The 20493-nt window shown below is 39.3% G+C and overlaps 2 protein-coding genes across 3 annotated transcripts in view; one reads left to right on the top strand and one right to left on the bottom strand.

Annotated features, from left to right (window-relative positions):
• ITPK1 (inositol-tetrakisphosphate 1-kinase) overlaps positions 1–20493 on the top strand; it is a 461734-nt gene that overhangs the window by 136114 nt on the left and 305127 nt on the right. The window lies entirely within an intron of this gene.
• Positions 1–20493, bottom strand: part of UNC79 (unc-79 subunit of NALCN channel complex) — a 98728-nt gene that overhangs the window by 19951 nt on the left and 58284 nt on the right. For both annotated transcript variants that reach the window (XM_088539697.1, XM_088539696.1), the window contains exons 35-44: positions 19273–19356; positions 17763–17865; positions 14490–14630; positions 11966–12004; positions 11003–11115; positions 10830–10915; positions 9705–9878; positions 7669–7737; positions 6999–7109; positions 1853–1957 (exon numbers count right to left, since the gene is read on the bottom strand). In XM_088539697.1, coding sequence (XP_088395823.1) covers positions 1853–1957; positions 6999–7109; positions 7669–7737; positions 9705–9878; positions 10830–10915; positions 11003–11115; positions 11966–12004; positions 14490–14630; positions 17763–17865; positions 19273–19356 — 1025 coding nt within the window. The remainder of the gene's footprint in view (positions 1–1852; positions 1958–6998; positions 7110–7668; positions 7738–9704; positions 9879–10829; positions 10916–11002; positions 11116–11965; positions 12005–14489; positions 14631–17762; positions 17866–19272; positions 19357–20493) is intronic.

The raw sequence follows: 20493 nt of genomic DNA on the forward strand, positions 1-20493 counted from the left end.
CCCACCGTCAAAACTGACATGGTCTTAAGGGGCATTTTTTTTTTCATTCTCAAATGAGGAATTTTGGATTGATTAAGTTGCAGAGACTAAACTGCCTTGTAATCCTTTGGAGTGGCCTTGGACCAAAGTATGCAGAAAAGTTGTTTTATTCTGTAATTCAGGAAAAAAATCAATCAACAAGCACTGAAGAACACTGTATCAGGCTGCATCACTGCATCTATCACAGAGGTGGATGGTTGCTATATTATTTGGTGGTCACGGCTGGGATTGAGGGATTTAGCCCAGGAGGAATAATAATAATAATAAAAACAAATCTGCTATTTGAAATTAATAATACATTTTTTAAAATCCCCTTTTATCCTCAAAAGAAAAAAAAAATTATCTTTCCCCGACTCCACTTCTTCCCCTAATATTGAGGGTATAATAATTGTTTTCAGAATTATCCTAACTACTATGTAATCTAATTGTCAGTGTTATTTCTCTGACAGTTGGCAACCAGTTATTTTCTATGAATAATGTACCAGCACTCAAAAGCAAACCAGCCTATAGGTAAGTACTCTGACCCCTTAAGAGGACTGAAGAGATAATGAATGAAACTGTGATGCCGGGAACATTATGAATGATTTACATTTTTGTTTGAACTATTTGGACTTTTGTTATGCTGGTTCCCTATCATTTAAAATTAGTAAATACATGTCATGGTCAGCCTATTGTAAACAATGATAGTCCATCAGGTGTGACTAAAACTGATGGGCTTAGTAAATTGTTTTTGCAAGACAGGCTGTTGTTTTCTGTTTGGTTCCAAACTGTACCACAGCTGGCATTTTGGAGGCAGACAGATTTTTTTCAGAGTTTGAATCTTAAATTTTCAGATTTTCCTCTAAGAAAGCTAGCCTAACTTCTACCTCAGCAAGCTGCAGAACAAAAGAAAAAGTTACTGCCTATGTACTCTTTCCTGGGAAAAACAAAAATCCATACTATGAGAGAGAACATCAGGGCTGGAGACAACTAACTGCCTTCCTGCCTAGCTGGAAATTGGCTTCTAGCCACAGAATTACTGAAGAGCTGTGGTTGGAAGGGACCTTTATGGATGATCTAGTCCAACTCCCCTGCAGGCAGTGTAACTTAGAGCCAAGGATTGTGTCCAGAAGGCTTTTGATTATTTCCAAGGAAGGAGACTCCACAACCCCCCTGGGTAACCTGTTGCAGTGCTCCATCACCTCACAGTGAAGAACAGAACTTCATGATTGTGCCTGTTGCCTCTTGCCCTACTGCGAGGCACCATTGAAGAGAGCCTCACTCCACCCTCTCTACACCCTCCTTTGGACACTTAGAAACATTGATAAGATTCCTCCCTCCGTCCTCTCTGGGAAGAACTGTCTCAGCTCTCCTCATATGAGAGGTGCTCCAGTCCCTTAAGTATTTTAGTAGCCGTCCACTGCACTTCATGATGGGCTCCAGTAGCTCCATGATGAGTTACCACTCCTTCCTACACAAAAACTATTTATTGGATTTGGGGCTACAACAGGGAGACTAGGCATGTTGGTGAGACAGCTCTGCCTTTGGAAGGCATTTTGCAGCCCTGTACTTTAGCAAAGGCGCTTGGGTCCTCCTCATCTTTGGAAATGGGTGTTCCCTATTTAACTGCTTAAAATTTATTGTGACAGTACAATCTAAGCACATCTGCTCACAAATGTTACCTCTGGGTTCCAATTCAAAAAAAAAAAAAATCTTGTTTTACTTGACACTGCCAGAGCTTTTTGGAATCATATGGCCATTTTTTGTTTTGTTTTGCTGAATTTAGGCTGAGACAGGATCAGTATGAAAATAACACGAGGTAGATCTCCTGTACCTGCACCAACAGCAGTAGATTCATGTCTGGTAACGGTGACTTTAACTTGAGTGCCTGTAGTAACTCCAAGATGACACTGCGGGTCAGGTAGAATTTATCTCTTTCCTATAACAGGAAAACATGGAAGTAAGAATGCTCTGAAATTCAATGACAACCACTAGTAAAACATAAGAGACCTTTTATCTAAATTTGAGAATAAAATGTCATAAAAATGTACTTTTTTCTCCTGCCTTTGTCATTTCTTCATGTGATTCTACAGACGTGATCGAGCAGACAGCAGTGAGAATATAACTGTGGTCTTCCTTTCACTTTGCATTAGACACTACTATGAGCTTTTTTGTATTTCTAATGTGAAATATGGATAGGTTTTATTAGACAGTTATAGAGACCTGGCATGGAGGGTATTTCTCACCGAAGAGAGAAATATAAAGGAAAAAGGGGAAAGGACAAAGGCTTCATATAGGAGAATAAACCTGGCAGTAGCATTTAGCATAATTCTGTCTTTAAACCTGCCAGAAAAGCCCCATGTTTTATCACACTACTTCCATTGCTGTCCGCCTTAAAATAGGAGGGCCTCCATTACAGCAACTTGGACATCTATTTTCATTCATTAGAATAGCAGTATTTTTCCCCTTACACAGTAAAAACCCTCCTCAATTCAGTTACTCTCAACCCCCTCCAAAAACAATCAAAAACATATACAGGAAGATAAGACAACAGAGTATAGAACAGAAAGGCCAAGAACACAGAGTTGTAGAGATGAAAAAACATTGAGTTGCAAGAGATAAGATGAGCCTGTTATCTGTCTTCCTTTGACATTCTCTGATGTTAGGAGATAAGTACATGGAACAAACCTACAACCTGCTACTGAACATAAAAGCTCAAGAATTTTTCATCAGCAGTTAGGTTTATTCTGAGCTCTCTTTCAATTGACCACCAGAGATGAGAAAGTATTGTCCAGTAGAGAGGGAATATAAAAAGTGTGCCTAAGATTTAAAGCCTACAATCTTCCATCTTGCAAGTTTCACACAGTTGTCTGCTTGCTTGCTTAAATTAAACATACATAACTTTTAACCCAAGCAGGGTGAGCTCCTCAGTTCCTCTGTGACATCTGTAAAATGGGAAAATAATGTTTGCCTCTTCCACACAGAGGTGCAGTGAAGTTTAGTGTTCAGTGTCAGCTTGAAGCCCATGTGCATTTGCACACAATAGTAAGCGGAATTAAAAGAGGATGACTTGGATGAGATAAATAGCTGGAAATAAGCAAAAGCTTTGGTTACAGCAGCCCAAGAAGCCAGTCACAGGTCTTCCTCCTCAGAAAACTAGTGTCAACACATTGTATCTGCGTAGCATACAGCCAAGCAAACCTCACAGGAACAATAAGCAACTCCAACAGCATCCACAAGCATTTTAATAAAAACAGATTTCACGTATCAGCCCTTGATTTCAGAGCAGAGGCCAAAATGACAGAATTGGATGCTTTTCATGGGTGGCATGATACTAGTTTGTGAAACGAAGGTCTGAAGTCTGAGTTTGAGCGCCACTTCCAGCTGATTTGAAGCAGAAGTTGGAGTGTGCGGTCTGGTAACACAGTTAGCTGAAGGAATAGGTTCCACTCTAGAGCTGAGCTTGTCTGCTACATTGACGTAGTCTAGGCAACTAAACTCATAGAAAGCTAATACTCAAAAAAAGAGACTATTCCTTTATGGGAATAACAAATACCAGTTCAGCTGGATCAGTTCAGCTGTATTATGAAACCATGTCTTGAGGGGACAAGTATTCAGAGCCATGTGTCTCGCACAGCATAACTCAAGATTGCCCAGGAGAGGTCAGACCACAAGACGTGCTCAGTAACTTCTCTCCAATAAGGCCGTAAGCAGAATGCCTAGGGAGGAATAAAACCAGGGCAAGCATGTATAATTCCCAGCAGTACACTCATAGTCACCAACTATTTTTAGCTCTGGGAACTTCTGAGGTCAGTATGGTTTCCATGTTCTTCCTAATTGTGGGTGGATTTCCCTTCCAAATATATGGCTGCTGCCCTCTTGAATCCACATCAACTTTCAGTACAGTACTTCGCAATGGGTTTCACGCTGTTTAAAGAACTACTTCTCTTTACTTGCTTTGACCTGAGTTCCTACTAACCTAGTACTTTCTGCCTATGGTACTGAAAATACACTTCACTTGCTTTGATCCTGTTTCCTAACATGATGCTTTCTACTTCTGGTACTGGAAAATTACTCATGTGTAATATGTGCAGACCTATATCACATTCCCTTCAATTAGCTTTTTCAGACTGAAGAGCCCTAATTTAGTTGCTCTTTGCATGGAACTCATTCCACACATTTCTGGAAATGGGGGAACAGAACTATGCATAAAACTCAAGGCACAAACAGGCCCTGCCTCTGCTAGAAAGCATATTGCCCGGTGATAGTGACCCTTCCCACTGTCATGTACCTCCACAATCCAGAGGCCTGTCCATAATTCCTGTCAGTAACACGGTAAGAGCAGACTGCACAGGCTGCAAAAGGAGCAGGCTAAAATTCTTGCTGAAAGCATTCCACTACTTTACAGCTACACTCTACAAGACAATATTAGGCCATAATAAATTGCTTAGTCTGGGAGTCCATTTTTACATTGTTTAGCACATAGGGAGATGAAGCACAAAATCAGGGTAAATGTTTTTAAGGCATCAGACTGCTTGGTTCCTGGACTGTAAAGAGAAGAGTTGATGTTGAGGTCAATAGCCTAGAGTCCTCTTAGAATCATAGAATCATAGAATGCTTAGGGTTGGAAGGGACCTCTAGAGATCATCTAGTCCAACCCCCTGCATACGCAGGGTCACCCAGAGCACGTGGCACAGGACTGCGTCCAAGCGGGTTTTGAAGATCTCCAGAGAAGGAGACTCCACAACCTCTCTGGGCAGCCTGTTCCAGTGCTCTGTCACCCTCACTGTTAAGAAATTTTTCCTTAAGTTCCTGTGAAACTTTTGGTGCTTCAGTTTCCAGCCATTTCCTCTAGTTCTGTTAGTGGCCACCACTGAAAAGAGACCAGCACCATCCTCTGCACTCCCTCCCTTGAGGTACTTAGAGACACTGATTAGATCCCCTCTCAGCCTTCTCTTCTCCAGGCTGAACAGGCCCAGCTCCCTCAGCCTCTCCTCGTAGGGCAGATGTTCCAGGCCCCTGATCACCCTTGTAGCCCTGCGCTGGACTCTCTCCAGCAGCTCCACATCCCTCTTATACTGTGGAGCCCAGAACTGGACACAACACTCCAGATGTGGCCTCACCAGGGCTGAGTAGAGGGGCAGGATCACCTCCCTCGATCTGCTGGAGACGCTCTTCTTAATGCACCCCAGGAGTGCATCTTCCTAGCAAAGACTCCATATTGCTATCATTCAGCTGGTGCTTGTTTTTATATACTTTAATAATTTGTTTTTCTGACAGAAAAATGTAAAAGGGCTATCAGTTACATGAGAAGAAAGCCCAGAGGATTCACATGTGCCAGTCTGGTCCCAAAGAAGCAGGAATGCAATCCCCTTAATCTTTGTTCAGCCAAAATAACTAAACCTCTGCATATGTCTGCATATCCCTATAAAAAAACACCTGCCTTGTGACCTTCAAATTAATTTGCCAGAGGTCTAGGCACAGAATGCAAAATTACTGAAGTTATTTTGCAACAGGGTCCCAACATAGTAGTAAGCATTGTAAATTTGGTCCTCTAATAGAATAGTATGCTACCCTCTAAATAAGCCAGCGCACAGAGAGACAACAGTCTGTGTTGCTACCACAGTAATCATCACTGCTAAGGGGTAGGCTGTTTCAGTTCCTCAGAAAATTTCAATAGCAAAATTATATCATTTTCAATTCAGTGGCATAGGACCAACAGAATGACAGTAAAAGGCTAAGTTCAGGTTCAAGCTTCAGCAGCTGCAAGAGATGAGAAAGCCGAGAAGTGTCCATTTAAGACTTCAAGAGACTGATTGGAAAATTCAAGATAAAAAGATTAGAGTTCACAGAAGTGATACTACCCTCAAATGAGAGATCCTATGGCAATGAAAAATCAAATTGTTGACCTAGAACAGAAACTCAGATAAGGAAATATCAGATTGACGTGACTCTTCAGATCAAAGACAAAAGAAATTGAGATAGTTCTGCCAGAGACTATTAGGGAAATGCTGGAGATTAATAAACAGGAGTGTGGGGGGGAAAAAAGTTTCAGACTGGTTGTACAATTCTGAACTCTGCAAAGCACATACTGGAGTCACTCACTCTTTGAAAGACAAACTTAACCCCATAGCATACCTTAAAGTTGTGCCACTGTGTTTGGTTCCAGAAGGCACATTAGAAGACAATTCAATTTGAATAGTTTCAACATTCACAAGTTATATTCCTTCTGGAATTCACTTGTACATAATACTATGTCACAAACAGCCCTCAATTCAGCTACAGTGATTCCCATGTAGAGAAACCTAGATATCACAACTGGTCTGTTTTCCTAAAGGCAAGGCAGTCATTATTTTAGTATTTTTTAAATCCAATCCATAGTAAACTTTCAGGAATAACAGCAATAATGTAGTGGGGAGTTCCACTGCATTAAACATTTTCTGGATATAAATTGCAGGAAAACATCTGGGTCACCAGGTTGCAGTAAACTAAATCAAGAAACCGTTTTTACTAAATGGTATAATCCAAGCTTCCTATATGCAATTAAGTAGTGAATAGAACATTGAAACAGAAGCAAGTATTAAAAACATTGTTTTAAAATATGTTTTTAAAAAAATGTTTTTGAAATAACTGAAACTGCACTAGGACAGATATGACAATATCCTTATAACTAAAAAGGCATTTTAAGTCATGCACGAATACCAGATGACTTCTGAAAACAAAAATTTTCAAAGTCTGGAAATTATATTATAATACTTTTTTGAGCAACTTTTTCATCAGATTCCCTTTATCTGTGTCTATACTGGAGATGTGAGAGTCAGCGTTACTAGTAGGTACTGAATCAACATAACTACTTGATTAAACTACGTTAAAACTACTTGACACTGATTTCACCTTCAGTTACAGACTTCTACTTGGGAGAATAATTTTTTCTGCTTTATTTTCAGTTGTTTCTAATGCAGGTACAGTCTTATTGTTACCTTAGTGAAGGCTCGGTAGCACAAACCACACAGTTCTACCAGATAGGCCAGAGTAAAGATAGCATTTTGAATTACAAAGCTTAGCAATTTTGAAAACGGCTCCAGAAGACTCTGCAATGAGATGATTTAGGAAAATCAATAACTGATGGCTCATTAAAACAATAAGATTCCAGCTCTGAAATGCCTGAATGCAACAGCATCATTATTTTTAGCTCAATACTATTTGTCCATGATTTATACTGTTTCAGTCAAATGTTCCAGCATTTCTAGTCATGCTTATAAGACAAATTACCAGCAAAATATCAGCAAATAGTTTTATATTTGACACAGTGCTTATGAGATATCAGAGAATCTGTAATATTATGCAGGAAAATTACACACTGGCAATAACAGAATAGTACTAGCAAGAAGACTTACAGGATGTTGACTATTACAGGCTTGTTTGAAAGACAGTATCAAATCTTTAACAAGATGTATACTCACATCCACACAGCAAAGTAATCCCACTCCCATTCTACTATAACCTAGATTCCAAACCTCTTACCATTCACCATAGAGTATTGGGCTGCACACATAATCCTTTCTTAGTTAGGAGCTAAGAATACATTTGTAAAATAGTACAACCTGGCTAAATCTGAGGCAAGAGAGCTCTGTCTTCTTTCGAACTTACCCTGGTGGCACTAGTGGTTGGTATCTTCAACAAGCAAATCATGATTCTTAAGCTAGAGTCTAAAGAACACTGTGAACATATTTAAAGGCAGGAAAAAAACAAAAGAATTAGTACATTTTTGCGTACATCTCTTGTTTTCAGTGGTGACAGGTATGAATAAGCTATAAGTTATAAATAAGCTATGAATAAGCAGTCTGAAAATTGCTCCTTTATGATTGATCTTTATTTACTTTTCTTGAATTGATTTGTTCCTGAAGGCACATTTATATACCTCTCATTATTAAGACAAGACAGTATCAGCCTTGAGATGAGAATATTTCACTAAAAAGCTGGTTCAGGAGTACCTTTACCTTTGTATGATGGAAATCTTCTAGAAGTACACCCACACTGTAATAAAATGGCTCATTAAAATATAAATTTATTTATATAAAAGTGTATCTAATATATGTGTGTGTGTGTATACAGACACATATATGTATGTATATATGCGGGTTAACATGAGGCACACACCATATACCTCCTGTTACACTTTTGTCCTTGTCCTAGGCTATGACATTGTGACATTTTACCCCATTCCATGGCAGGGCTCCAACTCAGACTCCCTGACATCAGAATGTGCCCTGGGAATAGCTGCTCCAGAAGCCACTCCAAAGATATTTCTTACAGTGTAATTGATTTTTCAGGTGAGATATTAAAGCTTCATTCTCCAATATGTCTTCTGTGTAAATCATACAATTTGCAGCATAGAATAGGACCTTTCAAGATCCATCCAGCCTTGCCTCTTCCCTGCTCCAAACTTCTAAAACAGCAAAAGTGTCATCTATGATCCTAGAGAAAGGAACAGAAGATGGAAAAGCCACCCCTGCTTGGTCCAGAAGCAAGCAAATCATTAATCATACCTGCTATAAATAGAAGGGGAATCAAAGCAATCACTCCATCTGAATGTTCCACAAATGGCAGGTATGCAGTTGGAACCACTATGATCCAATTCAACAGTTTATTTTTTAATTGAAATTATTCAAGATCAATAAATTTGGGGTAGTTAGTAACCATAGGGAATAGTTATTCCCTGCTTGGCTTAGTTAAGTGCTGCAGGGTAGTGTCTCAAGTCACTAACAGCTAGAGTGTTCAAGACCTCACTGCTTTAATAGACAAGGCCAAAGAATCTGAAATGATTTATATGGTTTGCTCATGACACCCAATCTAAAACAAAGTTATAAATCACATAAAATTAGATTTGGATCCTTCAGCTCATACTGAGCAACAATGCTTTGCACAGAAGAAGATACAACTGGGTTCACTCATGCTGTGAGAAATTAAGTCAGAATAAGGGCATCAGAATACAGTGTTTACTGGAAAGTCTCAGAAAAAAAATTAGTGTGTTTACTGAAAAGAGATATGGAAATGTTTGCACCAGCAGATAAAACCTCTCTGCGTGTTCTGTGAGTAATCAGAACTCAGTCGGACTCAGCTTCTACACGTCCTGATTACAGCCAGAACTACGACCTGCTTAGACAAACAGGCTAGGCTCGATTTTCATTAATCTGAGACTGTTTTAATCTCTCTAGTTGTTTGACTTTTGTGTACTTTCAGCAAATTAATGTTCTTCTCATGGGTTTTATTTTGCTTAAATGATTTAAATAAAATGGATTTTTATTGTCAAAATGTGGATTATCTCAAATGTGGAAAATGGTGGAAGCAAAAAAAAAACAAGTAGGGAAAAAGTTCTCTCTGGTCAGAGTTGTTATGGCTACCTTGAAAAACATTATTAAAGGGATGGATCAGACATCCAGTAAACCTGATCTTCTGCAAACATTAATTGAATCACTATAAGATGTTCATAGCAACCTGCACTCCAGCCCTGATTTCCTATCTGCAACTTTCACACTGCTTGCGTATGCCCTGACCAATGTCACCATCATTCCCAGTTCAAATGTTGTTATCACATACAAATTACCTTTACGAACATAACTATATAAATTACCTTAATGAACATAAAATAAAATGATTTATAAATAAAACTCCATATATCATACCTTAAGTGGCAAAACACAAGGGAGTTTGGTAAGGAAAGTCTGAAATTGATTACTAATTGTGGTCCAGAGGTTGCTAGGTGAATCCATTGGCAGGGCTTCCATAAACGTAGCAATATTTTCCAAACATCGGAGCATTGCACCCCCTGCTGGTAAGTTCTTTTTGTTATTTAAACCCTGAAAAAGAAAATCTATCAACAAATGTAAACACGTAGACATAGCCACCTAAACAATATCTAAAAATGATGTGGTTAATTAGCTCAGAGCAAATACTACTTACCTCCTCTAAACCACTAATGTGCAGGGAATTTGAACTATATATGTGACAGTTAAGTCTAGTTCAATTCCTAAAGTACTGGCTGAAAGATCCCCATGCCGGAAGCTTAAAATGCTAAACTTCGAGCTCAAATGTTAAAAGCAAGGGACTAAGCACATCCTAATTAGAATGGGATGAGAGTCAACAGGAAAACAGGACTTGTAAAACAGTCACCAGAAGATTTTTCCATATTTTCCCTAGGTTGGTTTTAAACAAGCTACATTCACTAATGTCCTGTAGATAATGTGAGCTGTTTTGACTTGTATACAAGGGACAAGCCTGGAAAGGCATAATCAATTCTAAAACGCTTCAAAATCCTTGTTTGTACGAAGCAACCTCCACATTTTTTGAAGGACAGAAGGCTATGTGCAGGTGGCTAGTACTAATGGAAAGGTAAAGGTTACAGTAGAAACAAACCTCGTACCCTGAAGGCAGTCAGGGAAAGGCAGACACTAACTAGGCCTTCAGACTGTTTTGACAAACAGCCATCAGATACAAGAGAGAGAGGGAACTGAGAAGCATGAGCAGAAATATTTCTGAAAGCCATGAACAGTGGCAGAGAAAAGGGTGACCTACACTACCACTGTGTGTAAGTGCCCTAGAGCTGGTCTGAGAACAAAAGCAGTCAGCCAGAGCAAAATGCACAAGGAAAATGGCAAGGATACCTCATCCTACTTCTAGAGGCAACATACCAAGGATTCGTATCGCTTTTGGTGGTGCAAGTTCGAGCTCTTACTGCATGAGAACCGAATCAATACAGCTGGTAGCGCCAACAAAACTACCAACATTAATATAGCTGATTGCCAACATACCTCTAGTAGCTGGCTCAGAGCAGCAATGGAACTCAGCTCACTGAAGTCCATGAGAGATGTGGCCAGGGTCCGTAAAAAACTTCCATCTGAAATTGGAATGACACCGTTGTCCTGGGTTTCCATACAGGTATGACTGAAAGCCTCAGGAATTGCACACAGGTACTGAACGTTACCTTTAATATTGCTCTGGAAGAGCTGGGGGAATATGCCATTGGGGGCCAACTGATGGAACACACAGCGGAGGAACTGCTTGGCCACACCTGCAGCATTTCCAGGAATCATCATGCTAGAAGAACGGAAAGGAAAAGGAAGAGAGAAAAATTATATTGCAGGTTAAACACTCTCAAAGCCAAACGCATGGAGAAAAATATAAATATATATATATATTTACTCTTCTTTTTTTTTAATTACAAAAATTTCCATAATATTAAAATATATAAAAATGTTTATGACATAGTCATGAATAGAACTGTTCTCATCCAAAAAAAAAACCACTTACCATAGTGATTTTATGACCTTAACTCAATTATTGAAAGTTGAAAAGAAGTATATATACCTGAACTGCTTACATCTAAATAAATAATTACATTTTTTTCTGATTCTCCATGTCTTTTTCCCTGTGAGTTGTCAGGGTTTGAACTCTAATTCCCGTCTCACCCTGTTGGTTGCAGTGACACCAAATGAGGTTCTTGGCTTTACTTTAAAACATATACATTAGAATATTAATACTCTCTCAGATCTTTCGTCAAGACATAAAATGAAATGAAATTTAATTTAAAAAGCTAAAGTATTATCCATTTACTCATAAATTGCACATCTTAACTCTCCAGGGTGACTCTTCAATATTCAAGGATGTTTCGCTTCAGAAAACACATGGAGGTGGCAAATCAAGACAAATACTTAACACTGAATAAGCTAGAAAGACCTACACTGAAATTATAGAAGCCAGAAGACAACCTTGAATTACATATGGTTTTGAGTTCCTGTTCATCTTAAGAAGATATATCTGAACTGCATGAAAAAGGACAGGGTTTTCTCTGATATATAAATTTGTAAGTGCTTGATTTTGGAGATGGGAAGGATGACAACTTAGATCAGTTGTTTGATAGTAGCCAAGGTATTCTTTGTTACCGTACCTTTCTGCTTGATTAGAAAAACTGGTACTTGATGCCAACCTGGGGGAAAAAAAAAAAAAAAAAAAAAAGAGTGAAACTCACTTTTTTTTTTCTATTTCACTTCAAAGTAAGCCAATACAATTACCAATACTTTTAATAACAGTTAGAAGTTTTAGAGAATATATTAAATGTGACCAGAAAAATCTTTTGAAGAACTCTTAATTTCAGTCAAATCATGTTTGCATAGCAACTTTATACGGTCTTTCAGCATCACAGACATTTGCCCACTCTAAAGATAATTCTACTTGCCTCTATGCATCAGCACAATGATAATGAAATAAAGCTATTGTCTCACATGTACATCAAGGATAATTAACCTTGAAGGACTGGGAGAATAAAAAAATGCCAGAAGCTGCCCATTGACTGAATTGTTTCTGATCCAACACATCAACATAGACTGGACCAATATTTGCCCACATCGCAGGCCGAAGTGAGGCTTCTAATTCCAGATTTTGGCATCTAAATAAGTGACCTCATTTCAGAAACACTAAGTACCTAAGAGCTCTTACAAAGTCAGAGGAGAAATACTGGTTCTCAACACTCTCAACAGGTCATTTATTTTAGTATCTAAATGTAGGCTTCAAAGTCCAATTTAAGGACATACAGTTACAAAAATACCAAACATAGTATGAAAGCAAAATTATGTACTTATCCAGGAGATGTAAATGAATAGGGTCAGGGTTTATAGTACCAAAACAACTCATCTAATATCAAATGCCAGAAAGTAAATTTGAATATGTAAGTTGAAAGTATCTTTTACATACAAAATATAATCTATTTTTTACTTTGCTGCAAATCAGGATTTCAACTAGTATAAGTTGGTAATGTCTGAACTAGAAGTTCAGAGAGCTGGGCTAATTTACATCCACTGATGATCTGGCCTTCATGTTTATCTTTGGTCCACAATTTCCTTAAATTAAATTTAGCTGTTGTTTAATCTCCTGTCAGCCTCAGTTTTGGAGACAGGTTCCTCTCCAACAATCTCTACAAAATCCAACATGGATCCTAAAGCACTTCAGTCAAGTGAGGTATCGCTACGGCATTGTTTGAGGAAAGACAGATGCCTAGGTTGCTATCGAGATGAACTACCTTATTTTGCACATATTCAAAGCAATTCCTCTGTGGAGATCCAATTATTGGAATTGGAATTATGCAGAAATGAAAGACAGTGCGAATGACACAGGACATTTAGTAGTCCCATGCTGTTTGCCATCTGCTCCTTTAAAAGAATCAGCTGTGTCATTCCAGAGATGCATTTCTTCCTCAAAGCACATGAAAAACTAGCCCACTCCTCCCTCATCCTTTGATAATTTATCTTACAATAATTAACTCTCTGTGGTTTCTTAATGATCCTTAGTAGTGCTATATTTACAAGAATCGCATAGAATGGTTTCATCTGTCTAGATTACAAATTTGCCTCTTTCGAATGCACTAACAGTGACAGCAGGGAACTGCAGCCTTGGAATTAATGGAAATGGAGGACTTGAACAGCCATTGTGTTCAGGTAGAATCGGGAAGCAACGGAGAGATAGGGCTACAGGGATCTAAGTCCTCGCAGTAATCACTGTGAAGTGATTTTAACTTCAGTTGCCTTATTCCAGAAAAGAGGAGGAAAGGGAGCCAACTATTAAGACAGGCTTCAAGAGAGCAGAAGCAAAAAAGGATGAGGAAGCTTATTAGAAACAAGGTATCTTTCAAAAAGCTGAAGTCATTTCCCAGTTGATTAGTGGATCAGCATGCATGTCAAAAAACATAGTTCAGCTAATTTAGATATCCAATGGTTTTCAAAGTCCTTCACCAAAAACTCTTAAGGAAATCAAGGAGCCGTGGCAGAAGGACAAATTTCTTTGTACAGAAAAATAACTATGAAAACACAAGGAGGAAAAAAAAAAAAGAAAGAAAAAGAAAGAGAGAAGAAGGGGTGAATTTTCATAGTGGAGAGATGTAAACAAGGGATTTCTGCACACATCTGTGCTAGGACCTATGCCATTCAAGTTATTAATAGATGTCCTGGAAACAATGGTGAGCAATGAAGTGGGAAACAATGCAATACAAGACTCTGTTTATAGGCTAATCTGCTGCTTTGCTTGGAGCTGTTGTTTGACTGTACCATAGTGATCAAGAAAAACAGATACTGACATGATGCAATAGTAAGTCTTACTTACTTTTAGAACATAAGATGTTCTAAAATGAGCTTTTCATTCATATCAAAACCTCTCAGCTTTAAATTAGGACTTCTTGGTGAGCAGTCTGGTAATCACCAGAGTATCTCAGAGACGGTACTGGAGGTGAGGCTACAATGCATGCAAATATACTGAAGCTGAATTCAGTTTCCAAAAGCAATAGAATTGTATTAGCAAAGGTTTCCTTTCCCTTATATAGGCAAAACATTTAAGCATCCAGCAAATAATGAAGCTCATAAAAAAACAGTTTTGGCCACAAAACTCTTTCAGTAAGATGGGACAGAGGAAAGTCCTGAAGTTACCTTCCAACAGATTGCATGATGTCTAACAGTAGAGGTGCAGCTAAGTCTGGACTAAGGTGAATGAATGTTGAAAGCACAACTATGGCCAGGCCTAGTGTTTCTTCATCATATTCTTCAAGGACAGCCCCACAGTCATGGCACCTAGGGAGAAAGAAAAAATAATGTAAAAAGAGATATTAATAAATTTAAATCCAAGCATACTATGTGTGTGTGTGTGTGTGTGTGTGTGTGTGTGTATACATATATACATATAGCTTTAAATGTTAGTATATTCTACTGAAAAAATATTTATAAAGGTAAGGAAGCTGTGATCTTTCTATTCTTAACAACGTAGTCCATGGCTTTCAAACACAAAAATGCTTTTTTCAAAAAGCTTTTCTTTAGCTGCACTGGCTGTTTCTAGTGTTCATCTACTGATAAATAAAAGAGAGGCACAGATCAGTCCCGAGTACTGGGCCCCTCATTGGTAATGGCTAGGTAGTTCCCTGGCTCTGGACTGGACTGCTTCTGTTTGTATTACCTACGAGAAATCTACTACAGCGAGGACTAGGCCTCAACAATGTGAACCCCAGCTGGTATTTACCACTTGGCCCCAGGTGAGGAGGCCGTTCCTGGCACCCTTCTATTTAACAGTACAGACATAGATGACATTGGGCATAGATGATCTTCAGTGAAGCAGTTTCACATAGTCCTTTCTGTCAATCATGAATTATGAAAAAAAAATACAATTATATAATCTTATGTACCAAGGGCAAGGACTTCTCAGGGGCACAGAACCTTAGAGTTCAGAGAAGTTCACTTTCCCAGGACAGATTTGCTGCTGAGTCACTTACCCCTCCTGCAATGCTATGAGACAACTGATGAAGTTCTGAAAGGGCCCTTTAATGTCTCATCATAAGGAGGATGTCAGGAGAGATGAGACAGTCTTTCACAACTATATGAAAGCGGCAAACCAGTGTGCGAAACTGGTTTATCTCAGCCCCGTAGGAAAGGCTGCTTAATTTGATCAATCAGCTGCTAATGACTCCAGTAGATTGTGATATTTTAACTTAATGGAATTGTACAGCCGGTTCTCCTGCCTTCATTATGGAAGTGGAGGAAAAGATGCCAATAAAGTCATGGAAATCAAGATCATCTGGTCTGCAAATTAATAAGTGGTGCAAGAGCTTTGGGGAAATTGCCAAGGAAAATGCCAAAGATGAGCCTGTCCTTCAGAAGGTTCAGTTATTCACACTATAAAGTCTAGCTCCAATCATAGCCTACACAATGGCCCTCTTTCTCCAGTGACCATCTTGGAACATCTGCCTGTTGGGCTGAGCATAGGACTATAAGAACTTACAGCTTCTCTTCCCAGTTTTTGACCAAAAGAATACACAGCTTTCTGATAACAGTTCTACTTCTACATTAAAAGATTACACATCTGACACTTACTTCAATGGCATTTTAACCAAACAATTATTGCTTGTAAAAGCTTTTGAAATCAGTGAGGTAAAAAAGCGTTTTAAATGCTATATTGGTAGTAGTCAGAAATGTTGACATGTAATCTTGTCTTCCTATTTTATTGGAAAACACATCAGAAGTGGAAAAAAAGGGCAGATAATTGGATCATACGGAACCATGTGTTTAAAACGGGGAGCAGTATTTCATCCATGAACACAATCAGCTTAAAAAAACAAACAAAAACACACACACACACTTACTTTCTGTCACCCAAATGCATCTAAGTAGGCTATATATATATTGCAACACTTATTGCATAATTCCCAGTTTCAAAGGAAGGATGGAAAGTGCCTCCCCCAGCACATGCACACACAATAGCCTTGTCATCATTTTGCCTGTATCATAGAATCACAGAACCTTTAAGGTTGGAAGGGACTTCTAGAGATCATCTAGTCCAACCCCCCTGCACACGCAGGGCCACCTAGAGCACGTGGCACAGGACTGTTTCCAAGCGGGTTTTGAAGATCTCCAGAGAAGGAGACTCCACAACCTCTCTGGGCAGTCTGTTCCAGTGCTCCGTTAAGAATTTTTTCCTTAAGTTCCTGTGGAACTTTTGATGCTTCAGTTTCCGGCCATTTCCTCTAGTTCTGTCAGTGACCACCACAGAAAAGAGACCAGCACCATCCTCCTCACTGCCTCCCTTGAGGTACTTATAGACACTGATCAGATCCCCTCTCAGCCTTCTCTTCTCCAGGCTGAACAGGCCCAGCTCCCTCAGCCTCTCCTCATAGGGCAGATGTTCCAGGCCCCTGATCATCCTTGTGGCCCTGCGCTGGACTCTCTCCAGAAGCTCCACATCCCTCTTATACTGTGGAGCCCAGAACTGGACACAACACTCCAGATGTGGCCTCACCAGGGCTGAGTAGAGGGGCAGGATCACCTCCCTCGACCTGCTGGAGACGCTCTTCTTAATGCACCCCAGGATCCCATTGGCCTTTTTGGCCACGAGGGCACACTGCTGCCTCATGGTCAACTTCTCGTCCACCATGACACCCAGGTCCCTCTCTGCAGAGCTGCTCTCCAGAAGGTCAGTCCCCAGCCTGTACTGGTGTCTGGGGTTATTTCTCTCCGGGTGCAGGACCTTGCACTTGGCCTTGTTGAATTTCATGAGGTTTTTCACCGCCCAGATGTCCAGTCTGTCCAGGTCCCTCTGGATGGCAGCGCAGCCCTCTGGGGTATCGGCTACTCCTCCCAGTTTGGTATCATCAGCAAACTTGCTGAGGGAGCACTCTGTGCCTTCATGCAGGTCATTGATGAATAAATTGAACAGGACTGGACCAAGGACTGACCCCTGTGGGACCCCGCTAGCTACAGGCCTCCAACTAGACTCTGCACCGCTGATCACCACCCTCTGAGCTCTGCCATCCAGCCAGTTCCTAATCCACCTCAGTGTCCACTCATCTATCCCAGACTTCCGGAGCTTGCCCAGGAGGATGTTGTGAGGGACGGTGTCAAAAGTCTTGGTGAAGTCGAGATAGACGACATCCACTGCTCTCCCCTCATCTATCCAGCCGGTCATTCCATCATAGAAGGCTATCAGGTTAGTCAAGCAAGATTTCCCCTTGGTGAATCCATGCTGACTACTGTACAGGTTCACACATTGTTGAATTAAAAGCATGTTTTGTTAGCAATATTTAGAAAACTTTTACTCTATGTTAAAAGAAAAAGGCATAGGAATCAATAATAGAATAATAGAATAGTATATCTACACTTTACTTGACCTACTACTATAAAGTTCAACTAGTTCTTTGAAACCAACAGAGAAGCACTTACTTGTCAGTCATCACAGTGGGCTGGTCATCAGCAAATTCTTCTGGTGCAGGTACAAACATACTGACTATACTGGGTGCTGAGAGCAAGCTGGATTTTGTTGCACCTTGAGGCAATTGGTATGGAGAAAAAAATATATTTTACAAGGTCCAGACTGCACTGGCCTGAAGAGCAGGTGACTAAATATAAGCCATGATGACTTTACACCACACAGAAATACAAAATACAATTGGCTGCAAAAAGCTGTGGTATATTCCTTGCTTCTGCCATACTATTCCAATTATCTAGAACTATCTATTAAAAAAACCCTTTAAAAATCCTTTAATAAGATAGTAACAAAAATTCCACAAAGGCTGATACAATTCTATCTACTCATTTTTTAAGGAGGGAGGATGAGTTATTATGAGACTGGACACCAGAAAATTTCCAGCCTTCCCCAGCCTCTAGGAGGCTCCCCTCGCCAAATTCTTGGTGACATGAAAAAAAAGTCAGTTCACAAATCTCACCACAAAATCACCAATCTACTCATATCATTCCTAACCAAGACCTGGCAACTTGCCGTTTCCATCTATCTGCAGTTTCACATGTAATGTTATCATTAGCCTGTATTGACAATATTTAATTACAGAAATTGGAGGCATCTTCCCCACCTAGGCTAGGTTCAGACAGAATTTCTAATGAGATAGTCCCAGTTAGTGCAGGAAAAGCAAATTTAGTATCATCTCTGAAGGAACGTGATTTGGGAAGCTTCCAAAACATCTGAATTCAAACTATGTGGAGCACTGAAGGCTGATTTGGTGAAAAGACAGTTTCAAACAATTATTTTACTAAGTATGGAAGTGTATACAGGGTTCAGTTCTTCCCAACAGTCTCCTGAGACTCTGCAGAATATGAAAAGACATTCTAGGAAGTCCAGAACACTCTTTGGTAATGCAGGACACCATTCCGAATATAAGGAATAAGAGTAGATTTGCATCTATTTCTAACCAATACTTTTCTCCTGACAGAGTAAAGATTTCTCTATCAGGAATGTGAAAGTTATACTGCTGTCTTATCAAGATGCAAATACTGTCCCAGCATGCAATGCTAAAAGCTGCTATAATGCAGGGTAGAGTGTTAGAATAAGGCTTAATTACTTATAAAACAAATATCCTTCTCCCGTGCACTCAACAGGAGTACAAATATGATCCAAGTAAAAAAGGTAGCTTGCTGCTCCATTGGAAGAAAGGCTGTATATTTTTGGCATTGAAGCAGGAAAGCTCATAAAGCTGAAAGATGAGATTCAACCACTGCCTATGGCATCTTTTACTTCCAGATTGCCAGTTCAAGTCCAGTTGCTTCTGTCTTAAATGAAATGTCTTATCTGATAACTTGTCAATAATATGTTCTGCAAGACAGTTGAGGACTTTAGTAGAACTAAACGGAGTGGACTAATCACCTCTATTTAATGCTAACAAAAAGCCCTTTCTCCTCAGTCTTAATAGAGAGAGCATCAAATGAACACTGAACTAACCTCTGATTCTCAGTGGGGGTCCCTCCAGGTCAGGGTTTAGGCAAACAGGGACATTGCAGAGCCGCTTCCCGTGCTGTATCTGCTCTGTGAATAAATACAGAAATTCAGCCTGCAGCACTATAAATCCAGCATCTGCTACCCGCACTACAAGTCTTAAACAATTAAAACAAAAAGAAAACAAAACAAAAAATAAAAACAAAGAACACAATAGCTAGCAGGTAAAAAAAAAAAAAAAAGTCCTTAAGCACAGAAAGTGCAAAAGAAAATGACAGGAAGAGAAAGACTGAAGTAGTCCATGAAGGAAAAAGGATGCAGATTAGGTAAAACCAAAAAAGGAATTTTAGAAAAGTGTCATTTAAGAAGGAAGAGTGTTAACTGTAAAGACTGAGCAAGAAAGGTAATATGTGAAGAGTCACAAAAGGATTTAAGATAATGTTTAGAAATACCAGGACATTAGAATGACATCATGGACAGCTGTGCTGACAGAAATTAGACATGCAGTGATCTTAGTTTCTCAGACTCATTCTCCGTGAAAAGTGGTTTGGAATAAGAAATGAAAAAGAGAGAAATGATACCTACTGTCATCTACTATGGTTAAAAATATAAAGCATACATGAAGTGATATATTCCCATATGCTTGTGTAGTATAAGACTATTTTGCAGCTGTTATACCTGGGAAGCAGCTATTTGAGAATAAGCCCCAAAACTTGGTGTGACATTGAGATGGCAAGTAGTCACACAGCATTTGTCCTGAAAAGAAAATGTTTTAACCATCCAAATAATAATTTTGTTTTAAAACTAATGGTTGAAAGAGAGACCGAGGTACGCAAAGCTTTCTGGAAAAACACATTTCCCTTAATATCTCTATGCTTGGAGAGTTGTAGATGGAATGAATACTGGCAGGAAAAATCATAGAAGTTGTGAAGAAAGCTCATGAGCATGGAACAAGATTAGTAAGACAGTATTCTTGAATCATTTGAGTACTGACTTGTCACTCTATAAGACAGGCCAACTGTTTTTCCCTAGAATGAAGTCATTAAGTTACTCATTCTAAAACTCTGCCTGATAAACTAGATTATGTCAACTAAGTCCTTTCAACAAACTTACCTGTTTATTAATTGCTATCATTGAAAAATTCTCACTGAATTAAGGATCTCATACTGAGCATTCTGCTCAGCGAACTAGAGTAAAAAGGGAGAATCGTGCACCGAGCAACACAAT

This window comes from Tinamus guttatus, unplaced genomic scaffold (genome assembly GCF_059628265.1).
Source record: "Tinamus guttatus ecotype Peru unplaced genomic scaffold, ASM5962826v1 Tinamus_guttatus_pri_ptg000048l, whole genome shotgun sequence".
NCBI classification, from domain to species: Eukaryota; Metazoa; Chordata; class Aves; order Tinamiformes; family Tinamidae; genus Tinamus; species Tinamus guttatus.